Genomic DNA, 14,843 nt, shown 5'->3' with positions numbered 1-14,843 from the left:
TTACACTTTACATAAACATTGCTATATGCCACAGGGCATATTTGCCCTATGCCCTGTGGGAGATCTGAATGATGAGGGAAAAAGGGAGGGAGGTAGGGAGGAAAGTGAGAAGAGAAACAGGGGGAGTGAGGTCCCTGAGTGGTACATCAAAAGTACAGTTTGTACATCAGAGGCACTGGCAATCCTGAGTGCCCTTGAGCAAGCGTCACCATGCTGTGCAGTAATTCTCAACCTGGGCTCTCTTATAAGCCCTTAAAGGTCTTCGAAGGTAATAATACTACAGGAAGCAGGGGGCTAAACATTATTTTTGACATTGAAAAATGCGAGTTGAGGTCATACTTTGAGTTTCTTTATCGATATGGTAATCTGGTGTTAAATTCAATTAGGCCTGAGGATGCCTCCATACTTTGAGTTCTTATGTAAGGAACTGCCGTTTAGCACATCAACTAGGTGAAAGCCTGAAGTAGTGTACTTTTGTAACAAATAGCTGAGTCTCAGCCAATCACAGCAGCCAAACTTCAGTTAATCACAGGCAGCCGACTGATCAGACCATGTTCAAATTAGGCAAATACAGAGCTGTAACCAATCAAGCTGTTTCTGTACCTCGCTTCAGTTTTCTGCCCATAAATGCTGCCTGCCCACGTGGTGCAGAGGAGCTCTCTGAACCTCTTCTGGTTCTGAGGGCTGCCCAATTAAATTAAACTCTGTTAAATGTAATTCATTTAAAATTTGTCTTTTAACACTGGTTAGCTCTTAGGCTAATCAGAAAGTCTAATTGGTGTGTCTCTGTCTTTGATTAATAAAAATGGGTCACTAGTTAGTTACTTATTAATACAAGTACTTTGGCAGACAAAATCTTTCCAAATCTGAAAATGTGGGACAGTGGCTGCTGGGGGTGGAAGTAAATAATGAAAGGGGACTTGAGCTATAAAAAGCTTGGAACTTTCCAGTGGAAAGAACATCCTGCTAGAAAACAGAGGACCTGGGTTCAATCCCCAGCTCAGCCACTGATTAGGTGCATGACAGAGACAAACTAGTTTCCTTTTCTGAGCCTTAGTTTCCCCATGTCTGGAATGAGGGAGGTGACCTGTAGGTCTAAAGTCCTTTCCAGATGTAAAAAATATATATGCTTATGTGGCTCTAAGTTCTAAAATTCTACTCCTCCCAGACGCCTTGACAAGCTAAACCCCAAGAACCAGGATAATGATAGCTTTCTCCAACTGTGCTCAGCATAAACAGGAAACCCATGTCTTTCCCACTCCCTGTCCCAATGAATGTAATGTTTGTCCTCTCTCTCCATGTAATCGGCTGTTTAACCATGCATCCATTTCCAAGCATGTTCATCTTTCAGACATGTTTGTCTGCGTTAGTAGTGGTCTCATCTTTATACGACTGAAGATAAGCTCCAAGCAGTGAGCACCTTGTTTATGAACCCTGCAGCTCTCTGAATAATTGTGCTGCCACAGTGGCTAGAAAGAGTTGAGATGATACACAAATGAACTACAGACACCTGGGCCTGGGGCCTCTCTGAGAACAGACTCACGTCAAGTGTGAGTTTTATAGTCACCAAGTACCAGAGTCAGGGAAGTGGGAGAATCAGACAGACCTGAGTCTGTACTGAATTTCTCCATGCCCAAGTTGGCTTGTCTGTAAAACAGGGGTAATAAAAACAGATTCCACAGGACTGCTGGGAAGATGAAATGCCACCGTGAATGTACGGTGCTTTGCTGCAATACCTGGCATTATGTAGGCTCCTGTAAATAATGTTTATCTCCTTCCTCCCGCCAACAGTTAAAGGATATGTTACAATGATTCTGGATTGGGAAAAATATTGGTGTGATTATGTAAGACAAGGTCTGTATTCTTAGGAAATTCAAGCTTAAAAAGAAGCGAAGAGATACAATGTCACCAATCTACTCTAAAAATAATGATTTAGGGGAAAATGCATAGCTGATCAGAGGATGGATAGATAGAGGAAGATACAGAGAAAATGACAAAGCAAATGGGGCAAAATATAAAGGAGGAGTGAAGTTAATCTGGACAAAAGTTATATGGGAGTTCCTTATACCTTTTTTGTAACTTTTCTGTAAGTTTGAAATATATTAAAAGTTATCAAAAATAAATTTTAAAAGACATACTGTAGGGAGAAGGGCAGGTCAAGGTGTTGCTGGGCTCTGTCTGCTGAGCGCCCAGGAGCCACCCATAAGACAGGTGCATTGAAAACTTTCTAGCAGAGGTCACATCTCTAAGACAGCTAAGTTGCAGGGGAGTGACCAAAGCCCTAATTACCAAGCTAAAGGGACAATCATCCTTTTGCAGCCTCAGGGAGGCTTTAGCCTGCCTGCAAGCCAGCACTGACTTTGAGTACCCCCACATGGGATCAGGGGCCTGGGTTGTGCATTTTCACAAGCTGGGGCTGCACTTTTAAAACCAGATGGTGCTCCTGATGGTTCATATGGCTGGGCCCCAGACCTCTCAACTGACCCTCAACTCTTTTATAGCTGGGGAGAAATGCAAAAGAAGCAAACAGACTTGTCTATGAAGATTCTGAGACCTTTCATTTCCCCTTGGTGCAGGCAGAAACAGGCTTCACAGATGAGTTCAAATAAGAGGCCCAACTTCAAATAACTTAGAGTTGCAATAAAAATATGGCTTACGGCAACAAGCCTGCAGGGTGAGGTCTCTCAGACTGCTTCCTAGAGCTGCGAAGTGTAGATTCCATCTTCAGTAAACGACTTCTGTGCTCCAGCCTGATCTCTCTTAGATGTGACCTAATTTTATCTGGCACAGAGTCTGTGGGCCTCTGCTGGTTTTGTTCTAAACATGCCTAAGAACAGACATGGCAAATATTTATCTCTCATGATGTTGATTTATTACCTGTTATGCAGAGAGCAAGATGTTGATTTTGAACCTATTATGCAGATAGCAAATGGCTGTGAATTCCATAGCTATGGATCTTGGCTTAACTTAGAGGGTAGACATTGCCTTTACTAATACTTTCAAATATTTTATAGAGCATATTAGCTTTGACTTAGAGTGAATTAACTTTTACTGGTAAATCCACAGGATTGCCTACGGATCTTGGACGATTCACCTGTTTAGCAACTTTAACATCCCTGGAAACTGTAGAGTCACAAAACGTTAAAATTGGGAGGTCATCTGGTCCACGCTGTATATGAGGACACTGAAACCTGAGAGAAGTTAAGGATCTTAATCTGTGGTCAATTAAACGGTGGCAGATTTGTGACTAAAACTCAGATGTCACTGGTAAAACCTATCAATCGCAGACTTGACAAATTAAGGTAAATACAAAAGTGAAGTTACAAAATAAAATAGGAACTATTTATGTTCTGATGTGGAAAGATGTCTAGAAATCAATTTAAATATGTATTGAAAGCTTATGTTAAGTGAAAAAAAAAAAACAGATTATATGACATTATCTGATTTGTGCCCAAAAAATTACTTTTACTACTGAAACATGTACACATACACTAGCTAGAGAGATATATAGTTATAACAAAAGCATTTAGCTTCGGTTTTCTCTGCAAAGTTGACTTTTGTATTTCTGTTACTGTTAAAGATTGTTTATACAATGTTCACACTGCTTTTCCAACAAGAAAAAGTAAGATTTGTAAAAAGAACAAATTCCGAAGCAAAACCTACCCAGGGTTCCTGTCTCCTCATCTTTGTTCTCTTTGAAAAAGCACAAGGTGGCCCCTGCTGGAGGGAGAGGAGCAATGACAGAGCTGGAATGGTGGCCGAGGGGGCTGGTAGCATATGCCACATCAATTACTAGTCCTCATGCTCAAAGAAGTCAGGAGACCAGAGTGCTCTGAGCCATGCATTCAGAGGGCCAGGGCAGACAGATGCATGTTCTAGAAACAGAAAGTAATCTGGGGTGCAGCCTGTGACTTACACCTCTGGCCTTCCACAGACATTTCTATTTTCCTGAGCCTCCATTTCCTTATTTATACAAGTTGCCCAATGTGCAGGGTCTTGGCGAGAAAGAAATAATAAAAACACGGTGTATCATCCCAGGTCAGGGTGGCCCATGTGTGACAGTGGCACTAAATAAACTCCAAGGTGAAAACTGCAGGGTGGCTTTACAGGGACGGTCACAGAGAAAGTGCACCTTGGGCAGGCACAAGAAAACTATTAACAGGCTGAGAAGGCCCCGAGGCCCCTTCCAGAAACCTGATTACTCTGTTTATGTCAATTCAGGCAGCCAAGGGGAAAGTGCCTGGCCTCAAATGGCAGAAGCTTAAGTGAAAGTGAACACCCATCTCTGGGGACCCTGGGGTGGGATGGGAGGGGCGGGGGACAGACACAAATCACCCCACCACTAGCAAACACAGCATACAACTGTCAGTGCAGTGTTCCATCTCTGTCAAAAATAAACACGCCAGCCTGGGCAACATGGCGACACCCTGTCTCTCCAAAAATTAGCTGAGCCTGGTGGCGCATGCCTATAGTTCCAGTTACTTAGAGGCTAAGGTAGGAGGATCACTCGAGGCCAGGAGGTAGAGGTTGCAGTAAGCCGTGATCACGCCACTGCACTCCAGCCTGGGTGACACGGTGAGATCCTATCTCAATAAATAAATACATATATAAATAACAATAAAAAGGAAAAGAAAAGAAAATGAGAAAAAAACCCAAACAAAAATAAACAAACAAGGCAATGAAACACTCAGACTCCAACAGATGTGGGAGAAGTTTAAATGCAGCCAAGTCTGTCCCCAGAAGGGCTTGGTGGCAGGGGCAGATGGTCTTTGCGGTCCTTTTAGATTTTGTGGCAGTTCGGATATATTCTGAAGGCTCATTTCCAGAGCTCCGTGTCACTTTGATTTTCTCTTGCTTAAAAACAGGGAGCTTTAGAGGCAGTAACTGCTCTTCGCTCCACAGACATTAGTGATCTGATCAGATAGTGGCGGGGTCCTGGCTGTTCCTGGTTTCACTCAACAAAATGTGTTTCTGAAAAGATGTATGTAAATGGAATCAGACATAAAAAGTGCTGGCACAGGACCAGACCTCACTTGTGGAGGAAAATGAGATCTCTATGGGGGCTGAAAGGGAGATAACTGGGGAATTTCATTCCCCTCATTATTTCTTTTCTGTTTGCATTTTCACAATAAGCATAAGTTTTGTAAGCAGAAAAACAATAGAAATGTATATGCAAAAACAACTCACTGGGCACTCATTGGAACCTGGAAAAATATCCTTTGGCAACAGAGTAATCACCCCTTATCTTTGAGGTAATATCTTTGGAGGTCGGTGTTTGTAGGCAGAAAGAAAATCAATAGTTTCTCTGAGAGACTCTCCTGCTACTTAAAGGAGCCTCGCAAAGTATTTTTCAAGAGTGGATTAATCATTTCTCCATTTCTGAGCTTGTCTTCAAATGTCAATGTTCTTGCATTTCAGGTTTTCCTCAAGACAGATACACCTGCATTCAATTCTATTTGCTGGCAATGGCAAACCGGGGGACCAGCATCTGACAGAAGGATGTGAATGAACATCAAGCCACTGACAATGTAGGGATTGGCTGGGGCAGGCTTTGTCCTTGTCCCTCAGGTAGCCTTGGGGAGGCTCATGTGACCAGCAAGATGTCACAAAAGTTATAATGATAAAACCAGACAAATGCTGATTCTCCCCTTCCACAGGGTCTGTAGAAAAAGCCTCCAAACATCTGAGTTCATCTTGGCAGATGCTGTCAGAGTGCAGAAGAATGTGGATACCAGGTGTGGCTGGCCTCTTCAGGTTGATCCTTGAGTGGCCAAGGCCAGAGAAGTCCCTGTCACCTCCAACGCAGCCTCAGAACCTCCCAAGCGGCTTGTGGGGCGGGGGGAGGAGGAGGTGAGAGGGGCTTACTAAAGAGAAGGATCACAGCAAGGAAGAGACCCCTCAGATCCTTGCAGAGAGGCTGCAGGGTTTAGTGGTTACAAATGAGGCTTCCAGAGCTAGGCTGCCTAGGTTTAAATCCCACCACCTCCAATTACCAGCTATGTGGCCTTAGATAAGGTACTCAGCTTCTCTAGGCTTCAGTTTCCCAACTGTATAATAAGGATAATAATAGTATCCACCTCACAGGGTTGTCTAGAGGATTAAATGAGCTAATACAAAACAAAAATGCTAAGAACATATTGAGCACTACATAAATGTTGGCTATTGTTGTTATTATCATCCTACAATGTCTGGGGCTCTCTGTCTCCTCCTAGCTCCCAAAATGTTAGCTCTCTGTCCCCTCCTAGCTCTAGCAGAGAGCTGTCCCCTAGGTCTCTGTCACCTCCTAGCTCCTAGCAAAATGTTTCTTGTGTTGCTTCTCACCAGGCTCAAGTCAGATAAACTCCCCATCTCTAGGCGTTTGGAGGAAGTTGCACTCAGAGCTCCTAGGAATTAATTAGAATCAACACACAAATCATCAGATTGCTTGTGCTTGCCCACTGGTGCATAATTTAAAAATACATTCATGGGAACCTCAAAACATCTCTAAGGTGGAGTGAGGGTGACCCTGGGTATTACTAGACAGATTTGTATAAGGGGAACACTGATACCAAGACTTGGACAAAATCCTGTGGCCAGCAGACAGAGCCAGCCTTAGACAGGGTGGGTTCCCCTCCACTCTTCACAGCCAAAATCCTGTGGCCAGCAGACAGAGCCAGCCTTAGACAGGGTGGGTTCCCCTCCACTCTTCACAGCCAAATTGGGTTAAAAGCGCTCGTTACTCAACAACAGCCATGGTTACTTCACATGTACTTGACAGTTCCCAAATCATTGTCCCTTATATTATCTCATTTGATCCTCACAAGGGCAAGACAATACTGGGTCTATGCCAAGCCTTGCTCCCACTGTCTGGTGCTGGCCACTGAACCAGAAGCCTGGGCTGCAGGGCTGCATGGGATGTTCTGAGATTCGAGGAATAATCAAAACAATAAATTACACAAGCTGGATGAAAATCCAGTTGTTTACTTTATCTTCCAAAGGCATTATTGTTCCCACTTAAGGAAACAGAGCCTCGGAGAAGTAACGTGACTTGCCTGGAGACACACAGCAAGTGGCTCCAGAAGTAGGACTTGAACTTAGGTCCCTAGAGCCAAGTCCATAGGAAAGGGTCTCTGGCTCAATGGGCAGCACTGGAGGGTGGGGAAGAGGCCTGGGACAGACTGCAGAATGTCCTGCCTGTGTCTCTTCTCTCCCTATCCACCCCGGTTTACAGAGGGGCTCAGTTGATGCCATCTCTTCCCCGTACCCATATCCCAGGTTGGAGTCAATTTACAAGCCCTGGCCCCTGCCCACCTGACACCCAATCCAGCCTCCCCCATCGTGGTCACAGTCCCTCCCCTTCAGTGCCTGGAGTGGGGTCTCAGGGCAGGGTTGTGAGCACAGAAGTTCCTCCATGGCCCACACCTCCATCAGGACAAGAGGTCATGTCATCAGGAATCTGACCTCAGAGGACAGGCCTCACTGAATCTAGTCATTGCAGGCTCCTGGGACTGACCCGAAGCTGCCATTGACCTGGGCGTGGCTCTGAGTGAGCAGAGTGCAAAGAAGGAAACCACAAAATTCTCTTTCACCAAAATGTGGGCTTCTAGACAGGGGACTCTCTCAAAGCGCTTCTCCTATTCAACATTACAAATCAATGCACACGAATAAACAGAAGCCTGGGCTCAGGCAGGCCTCACATCTCATCACGAACCACCTCGCTTTTCCACTTACTCACTCCCCAGAGCCTGAGAGCTGCACTTCATGGCTTACTGGCCTGATGTTTTGCATGCCAACACATAGAAGGGACAGCATGTGGAGACATGCTCTTGTGAGTTTGTGTTCACTCGCAGGACAAGAGAGAAAGGCTGCAGCAACTCACACCACAAAAACACAGGCACAGGCTAAGGCATACAAACAGGTGCCCTCCAGAGGGTTCAGACAAACACATTTGTTTTACAGTCAGCTTTCCTCCCACTCCCCTTTCTCCTGCCCAGGGAAGAAGAAGAGAAGTCAGATGGTGGGTAGGGTGGTGGCACAAAACAACTGAAACCCCAGAGAGAAGAGGAGCTGTCACCACTGGTGAAAAAGGAGAGACGAAGCTTAGGAGCTTTGGAGGACTTAAGTGTATATTGTAGAGAGAGCAAAACTAAAAACGAACAAACAAAAACATTATACAGCACCAACTGGTGCCTCAAGGGGCCAACAAATGCTCAGCGCATAGTCCTTATTTTCACACACTTTCTGGTTCGAGCTTCAAAATTACCTTCTCCTAGGAAATAACCCACTTCAATAAAACATCAAATAGTCTTAAAAAAAAACATAAAAAGCTCAAACTTATTTTTTTCTAAGCCAGCGCTGAATGCTAGAAAGTCCAGGAATGCCTTCAATTTTAAGGATTTATGTCAGCTTCTTAAGTCATGTGTTTCCATACTAGATGAACTGGATTAAACAGCTCTTAACTTCTGTCTGGGGATGTTTTTCTGAATGACACAAAGCCAGATCAGCACCTGTAGGCCCATAAAAATGCTTGAGGACAACAATGACAATGGAGAAAATGGTTTTTTGTTTGTTTGTTTTGAGACGGAGTCTTGCCGTCACCTGGGCTGGAGTGCAGTGGCGTGATCTCGGCTCACTGCAACCTCCGCCTCCCAGGTTCAAGTGATTCTCCTGCCTCAGGCTCCCAAGTAGCTGGGACTACAGGTACACACCATTCATGAACCAATCTATGGCCAGCAAGTATGATGATCTCCCGGGCTGCCTGAGTCACATGCTCACCTCACTAGTGGTGATATCATCTTGGAAACTAGAGAGTGTGATTCCCAGAGTGGTAAATTGAAGGGTACAAGGTATAAATGAGTCTAGACCTCAAAAGCCAGCCAACTCTCTATTCTTTAAGTGAAAAAGATGTTAACATCCTCCCAGTCTGTGGCATGTCAGGTGCATACTGAGCATGAAGAACACAGTGCTGGGGAAAGCAACAAGCATTTCAGGGTGACCGGCACACAGAGAGGTATCTGAGGCAGGGCATGGTGGCTCACACCTGTAATCCTAGCACTTTGGCCACCTGTAATTCCAGCACTTTGGGTGACCGAAGCAGGAAGATCACTTGGGGCCAGGAGTTCAAGGCTGCAGTGACATATTATTGCACCACGACATTCCAGCCTGGCTGTCTCAAATAAATAAACAAACAAATAAATAAACTAATAATCATTTTCATTAATTTCTGGAGAAAATGTTTCTGTACTCACAGTTGTCCCCGCAGAAGCCAAAGGAAATGTGGGGCTTGACTGAGCAAATGACCTTGCTGGAATGGGCACGTATGATGTTCCAAGATTTGAGGCATAATCTAAATGACGAATTACACAAACTCGATGAAAACCCAGAACTTAACATCAAAAGTCATTATTAGGACATAAGCAGGCGTACAAAACCGAACCTTTCCCCTTCACATATTATTAGTGATTGACATGACTATACCTCTGGACATGCTGATAATCAGCAAAGCTTTATGCCTAAAGTATCTCAGAGAATACTGATGACTCCAGACAGCAGGCCCAGTGCATTTTAGTGTCTTGGGATCTGTTTGCTTTCTATATGCATAAGAAGGGGACATCAGGGAAGTCCTGGTTATTAAAGATGGGACATAATGTGCCTGTGGGAAGCCCAGTTCTGCTTCAAGCTGCTGACCTGTAGGGCCTCGCTCACCTTCATTCCCAGCAGGGCTATAAACAGCTGTGCTGTTAGGAGAAGCACACAATGTTCTCTCTGCCGAACCAAGTATACACCGGATGCCAGCACTGGAGAGGGCGAGAAAGGGAAACCGGCTCCCCAATAAGTTAAACAAAGAATTAGCATGTGACCCAGAAATTCCACTCCTAGGTATAGACCCCCAAATAGTTGAAAACAGGTGTTAAAACAAAAACTATACCCAAATGTTCCTAGCAGCACTATTCACAATAGTCAAAAGGTGGAAACAATCCAAATGTCCATCAAAAGATGAATAGATAAACAAGAATGTGATATATACATGTAATAGAATATTGTTCAGCCATAGAAAGGTTGTACATATTACAACATGGATGGATATACCTTGAAAATATTATGCTAAGTAAAAAAAAAAGCCAGTCACAAAAGGCCACATATTATATGATTCCATTTACAGAAATGTACAGAACAGGCAAATCCATAGAGACAGAAAGCAGATTGGTGGTTGCCAGGGGCTGGCTTAGAGAGAATAGGGAGTGATTGCTTAATGGGTATGAGGTTTCCTTTTGGAGTAATGAAAATATTCTGGAACTAGAGAGTGGTAACATTTGCACAATCTTGTGAATGTGCTAAATGCCACTGAATTGTATACTTCAAAGTATTTAAAATAGTAAGTCCTATGTGAACTTGACTACAATGAAAAAATATGAAAGCCAGAAAAGGGAGGCACACGCGCGCACACACACACTTCCCGCCTCCACGCGCGCACACACACTTCCCGCCTCCACGCGCGCGCGCACACACTTCCCGCCTCCACGCGCGCACGCGCACACTTCCCGCCTCCACACGCGCGCGCGCACTTCCCGCCTCCGCGCGCGCGCGCACACTTCCCGCCTCCACGCGCGCGCGCACACACTTCCCGCCTCCACGCGCGCGCGCACACACTTCCCGCCTCCGCGCGCGCGCACACTTCCCGCCTCCACGCGCGCGCGCACACACACTTCCCGCCTCCACACGCGCACACACACTTCCCGCCTCCACACGCGCGGGCACACACACTTCCCGCCTCTACCCGGTGTTTTCTGCTTAGCATTTACCACCAGGGATGCTGTAATTTTCTTGTTCATTTTGTTTATCATCTCTCTGGCCCCTGTGAAGCATAAGCTCCTTGAGGGCAGGAACTTTGCCTGTTCTGGTCTCTGCTGTTGCCCCAGGACTCGAAACAGCGTATGACACACAGTAAATGCTCAGTGAATATGTGTTGAGCCGATGCATGAGCCTGTCCTCCTGAACTGCACTTACTTTTCAGAGAAGACCAGGCATTTCTGAGCGTGCAGCTTGCCTTTCACATGCAGCTCCCAGTCCTAGGTCAGAAAGAAAAAAAAGTGACCAAAGTAGAACTGAGTCCATGGGAAGGCAAAGGATGAGCACAGAGTCACTGGCCAGGCAGGGAGCACAGAGCTCCCAGAGGCTAGACCACCCCTGCGGACACATCCCCCACCCTCCTGCTCTCCCTCCCAGGCTCCTCCCACTGTTCCTGCCTCCCCATCCAGCCTTTGCTCCATCGGCTCCTCATCCACACATCTCATGCACATCTTGAACAGGAGCCCGGACTCACAAGTTGGATTCCCTCTACCCCTCTCAATGGACCCTTGCACCCACAACCTACCTCCCACCTCCCACCCCTTCTCCTTTCCCCCAGGAAGACCCCATCTATTTCATATCCAGTTGGGAGAATCTGGCAGGTAGACTCACAGTGACTTACAAAGCCTTAGAAAAGGTTCATGAGAGACAAAATCCTTGAGCACCTCCCAGTGTCAGCTAGCCCCCTCCCAAGACTGGAGGTCAGAGGGCATGTCCCATCTGGGTCACAGGGATGCATTTGGATGATGTGACCCAAATAGAGGTGAATGACATGCTGCAGTGTGACTCACACTCTGCAAGGACATTATTATGCTTTTGGACAGGATAAGAGATGGGAGGCAGGGCAGCCCAGTGCTTAAATGGTGCAGGTTCTGGAAGGGTCAGGCCCACATTTGAATCTCCACTCTGCCACTTTCAAGCTGGGGAGGTGGCAGGAGGAAGGGGCTGAGAAAGTCATTTTATCTCTCTGGGCCTCAGTTTTCTCATCTGTAAAATGAAAATCATAATAATATCTGCCTCATAAGAGTTACTGTTGGCACACAGAAAGGGTTTAATATATGGTAATTGTTATAATTTTTGTTGCTTCAAAATATTTCACTGCACCTGCAATACATTTTTTGGGGGGAAATTATACTATCATACATCTCTGTGTGCAGCAACTCAAGGCATTTTCCAACCACCGGGAAGGTGTCATGAGGCTCTATCTCCATTTTGCTGATGAGGAACCTGAGGCTCTCTATAACTTGTCTTGGTTCCAAGGGGGAATTAATCTGTTTCCCCTGATCCAAAATTCTGTTTTTTTTCCTTTCTAACTCACTACAATATGGGTACTCAAGGGGCAGTAGCTTTTAAGTATACCACAGGGGAGAAGCGCTCCATAAGAGGGCAGGAAACTCGAGTTCCTGAGCCCCTTCTCTGCAACCCAGATGGGGTCCTTTGCTCCCCTACTCAGTCTCAGCTTTCTCATCTATAAAAAGTGTGTAAGAATTTCTGACTCACCTTCAAGCAAGGGACTGGTCCTGATACATTTCTGAAATTCCTTTGGGTCCTAATACCTATGATTTTAGTCAAGAATACTGATGGCAAAATTCTGTTACCCCAATGCAAAAGTTCCTTGCCCACTGGCAGCGTGAGTTGGGTCGTGGGGAAAGGCCTGCCCCGGTTTCTAGCTGTGGCTCCCAGCTTGTCTTGGACAACTCACCTTCAAATCAAACACCTTCTTGTCACAGATGCTACAGATATGTGGCAAGTGGAGGGGGGCCACACCGTGAAAGTCGTTCAGCTCGTGAGCCTGCAGGGGCCGCACAGAGAGCAACGCTTGTTCCTCCTTGGCCCTCCGCCCAGCACCGATAAAACCCTGTTTGCTGTTGTTAAGCCGACCCCCGAAGGAAGGAGGTGTCCTGTCTGAGGTTGGTTCCTCGGGGTCATACAGCTCATAGGGCTGGTTGGGGGGTGGAGGCCACATGGGACCTGCTGTGAGATCAGGCTTGCTTTGGCCAGAGAATCCATGGGGGCTCTCCCATTGGCTGTTCGTGCCCTGCAGCAGTGGCCCGACCTCGCTTTTCAGGCCCCCAGCCTGTTCAGCTGGAAATCCGCCAGCCACATGTGAACCTTGGGAGTTGGGTCCGTAAAAATCTTTGGAAAAGGCAGCTTGACCATCCTGCCCTGTGTGGCTGTAGTGCCCTTCATAGGTCACGCTGCCCGAGGTTGAGGCCGAGGCTGCCAGGAAGCCGGGCTGACCATCTGTTTCAGGGCCATATGTCTGGCCAGAGCTGGCTTTGCCATACTCATAGAATCCTGTTGTAGCTGGAGCAGGCCCAGTCTTGCCAATGCCCAAGATGACTGCTGGCTGGCCAGGGGTCTGAGGCATTACCCCAGTGAAAGGATGCATCACCATGGCATTGGGGGGCTGGTTGGGAAGGTTCATGGAGGGTCCAGGACCTCGTGTCTGGCTGGGGGGTGAAAAGGCAATTGCATTAGAGGGAAACCGGGTACTGGGTATGGTTACAGCATGTTGGGGCACCCCAGCATGGCCGTGGGGGGCGTTGATCACAGATGGATGCCTCAGTTGATTGAAGAGAGGCTGGGACATGGCCACTTTGGAGAGGACTTGGTTCAGGACTGTGGCGGCCGCAGTGTTGTTGGTGACAGCTGTCTGTGCCAGCTTCAGCCGGTGGAGGGTGAGCTGGGCCTGCAGTTGAGCCAGTTGGAGACTGGCAGGTGAAGGAAGCAGAGGGTTCGGGTTACTGACCGAGAACGGGTTCTTGTCCAGGAGCTTGGCGGCACTGCAGGAAGACAGAGGTCTAGATGCACAGCTCGTTTTCAGTGAAGGGGGCAAGGGGCTGTTGTTTGTTATCTGTGGTCCCCGCCCCCACATAAACAAGACCTTCCCACACAGGTCCCACATACAAGTGAATCTGCAAAAACCTGTGCTCACACATACTCATTTGAAAAAAACTCCAATGGAAAAATTATATGACAGAACGTTCAATTTCACTGGCAAGTAGAAACATAAACTAAAACCATTCGAAACAAATATTCGTCTAGCAAAATAGCAATTTTTTAAAAATGACACTGTGTTGGAGAGAGAGTAGAATAGGCACAATGTCAGTGATAATCAACGCATATAGCTTTGTTAAAAGATAGTCTAACAAAATGCATTTATTATAGACATATTCTTTGACCCTGGAATTCAATTATATAAATCTAAACTGAGAAAAGGAGCTCAAATGAAGATAAAATTTGATACCCAAAGATGCTTAATACTATATTATTTAAGAGTCCAAAGTTGAAAATTACAAATATCCAACAATAGGGAGATGGGATTTGAACTGAGGAAATTATGGTACACCAACATAATAAAATATTAAGTAACCATTAAACTTGGTGTTTAAATATCTACTTTATTATGTAACATTTAGGACATTCAAAAAAGAGTACCCAGCACCAAGTTTAAGACAGAGAACATTCCAACACGATAAATCTCCCTTGGTTACCTGCTTTCCCCACCTCACCCTTCCCCATCATTGCCAATGGTAAACATTATCTTGAATTTGCCAAAGTCTCTGTTACAAAAAACAAAAACAAAACCACTTTAATGACATGAGAAAATCTATATGCTTTAATGTTAAGTGAAAAAGGCAGGCTTCACAATTGCCTACAGAGTGGATCGTGTTTACATTTGTGCCAAACACTATTTCATCCTTGTCCTCATTTCACATCCAAAAGCAACATGAATTGTCTTCCTGTCTGAATACAGGCACAAACAAACTCAGCATCTCCTATACTCTCACAACACGAATCATTTCTGACACTAGATGTGTGGGAGGTTTTCTCCACACACCAAGCAAGCAACCAGTTCTGCTGTGGACCCCAGCTGGGTGTCCTCCAGTTCAGTTCTGACACTACCTGGAGAAAGTGTCAGATCCCACAGGTTGATGGCTCAGCCCCATAAGACTGTCCCCCACTTGGATGTCAATCACAAGCCCCAGCTTGTTTTACTTGTACTTCTGACC

The 14,843-nt window shown here is 45.9% G+C and overlaps 1 protein-coding gene across 1 annotated transcript in view; it reads right to left on the bottom strand.

Moving 5' to 3' along the window:
- Window positions 1-14,843, bottom strand: part of RBM20 (RNA binding motif protein 20) — a 194,563-nt gene that overhangs the window by 45,411 nt on the left and 134,309 nt on the right. The window contains exons 2-5 of the mRNA XM_025397142.1: window positions 12,530-13,613; window positions 10,987-11,048; window positions 9,685-9,776; window positions 9,228-9,325 (exon numbers count right to left, since the gene is read on the bottom strand). Coding sequence (XP_025252927.1) covers window positions 9,228-9,325; window positions 9,685-9,776; window positions 10,987-11,048; window positions 12,530-13,613 — 1,336 coding nt within the window. The remainder of the gene's footprint in view (window positions 1-9,227; window positions 9,326-9,684; window positions 9,777-10,986; window positions 11,049-12,529; window positions 13,614-14,843) is intronic.

Source organism: Theropithecus gelada, chromosome 9, assembly GCF_003255815.1.
Source record: "Theropithecus gelada isolate Dixy chromosome 9, Tgel_1.0, whole genome shotgun sequence".
In the NCBI taxonomy this organism is placed as follows: Eukaryota; Metazoa; Chordata; class Mammalia; order Primates; family Cercopithecidae; genus Theropithecus; species Theropithecus gelada.
The sequence above is the reverse complement of the archived record's forward strand: the minus strand, read 5'-3'. Positions and strand labels throughout refer to the sequence as shown.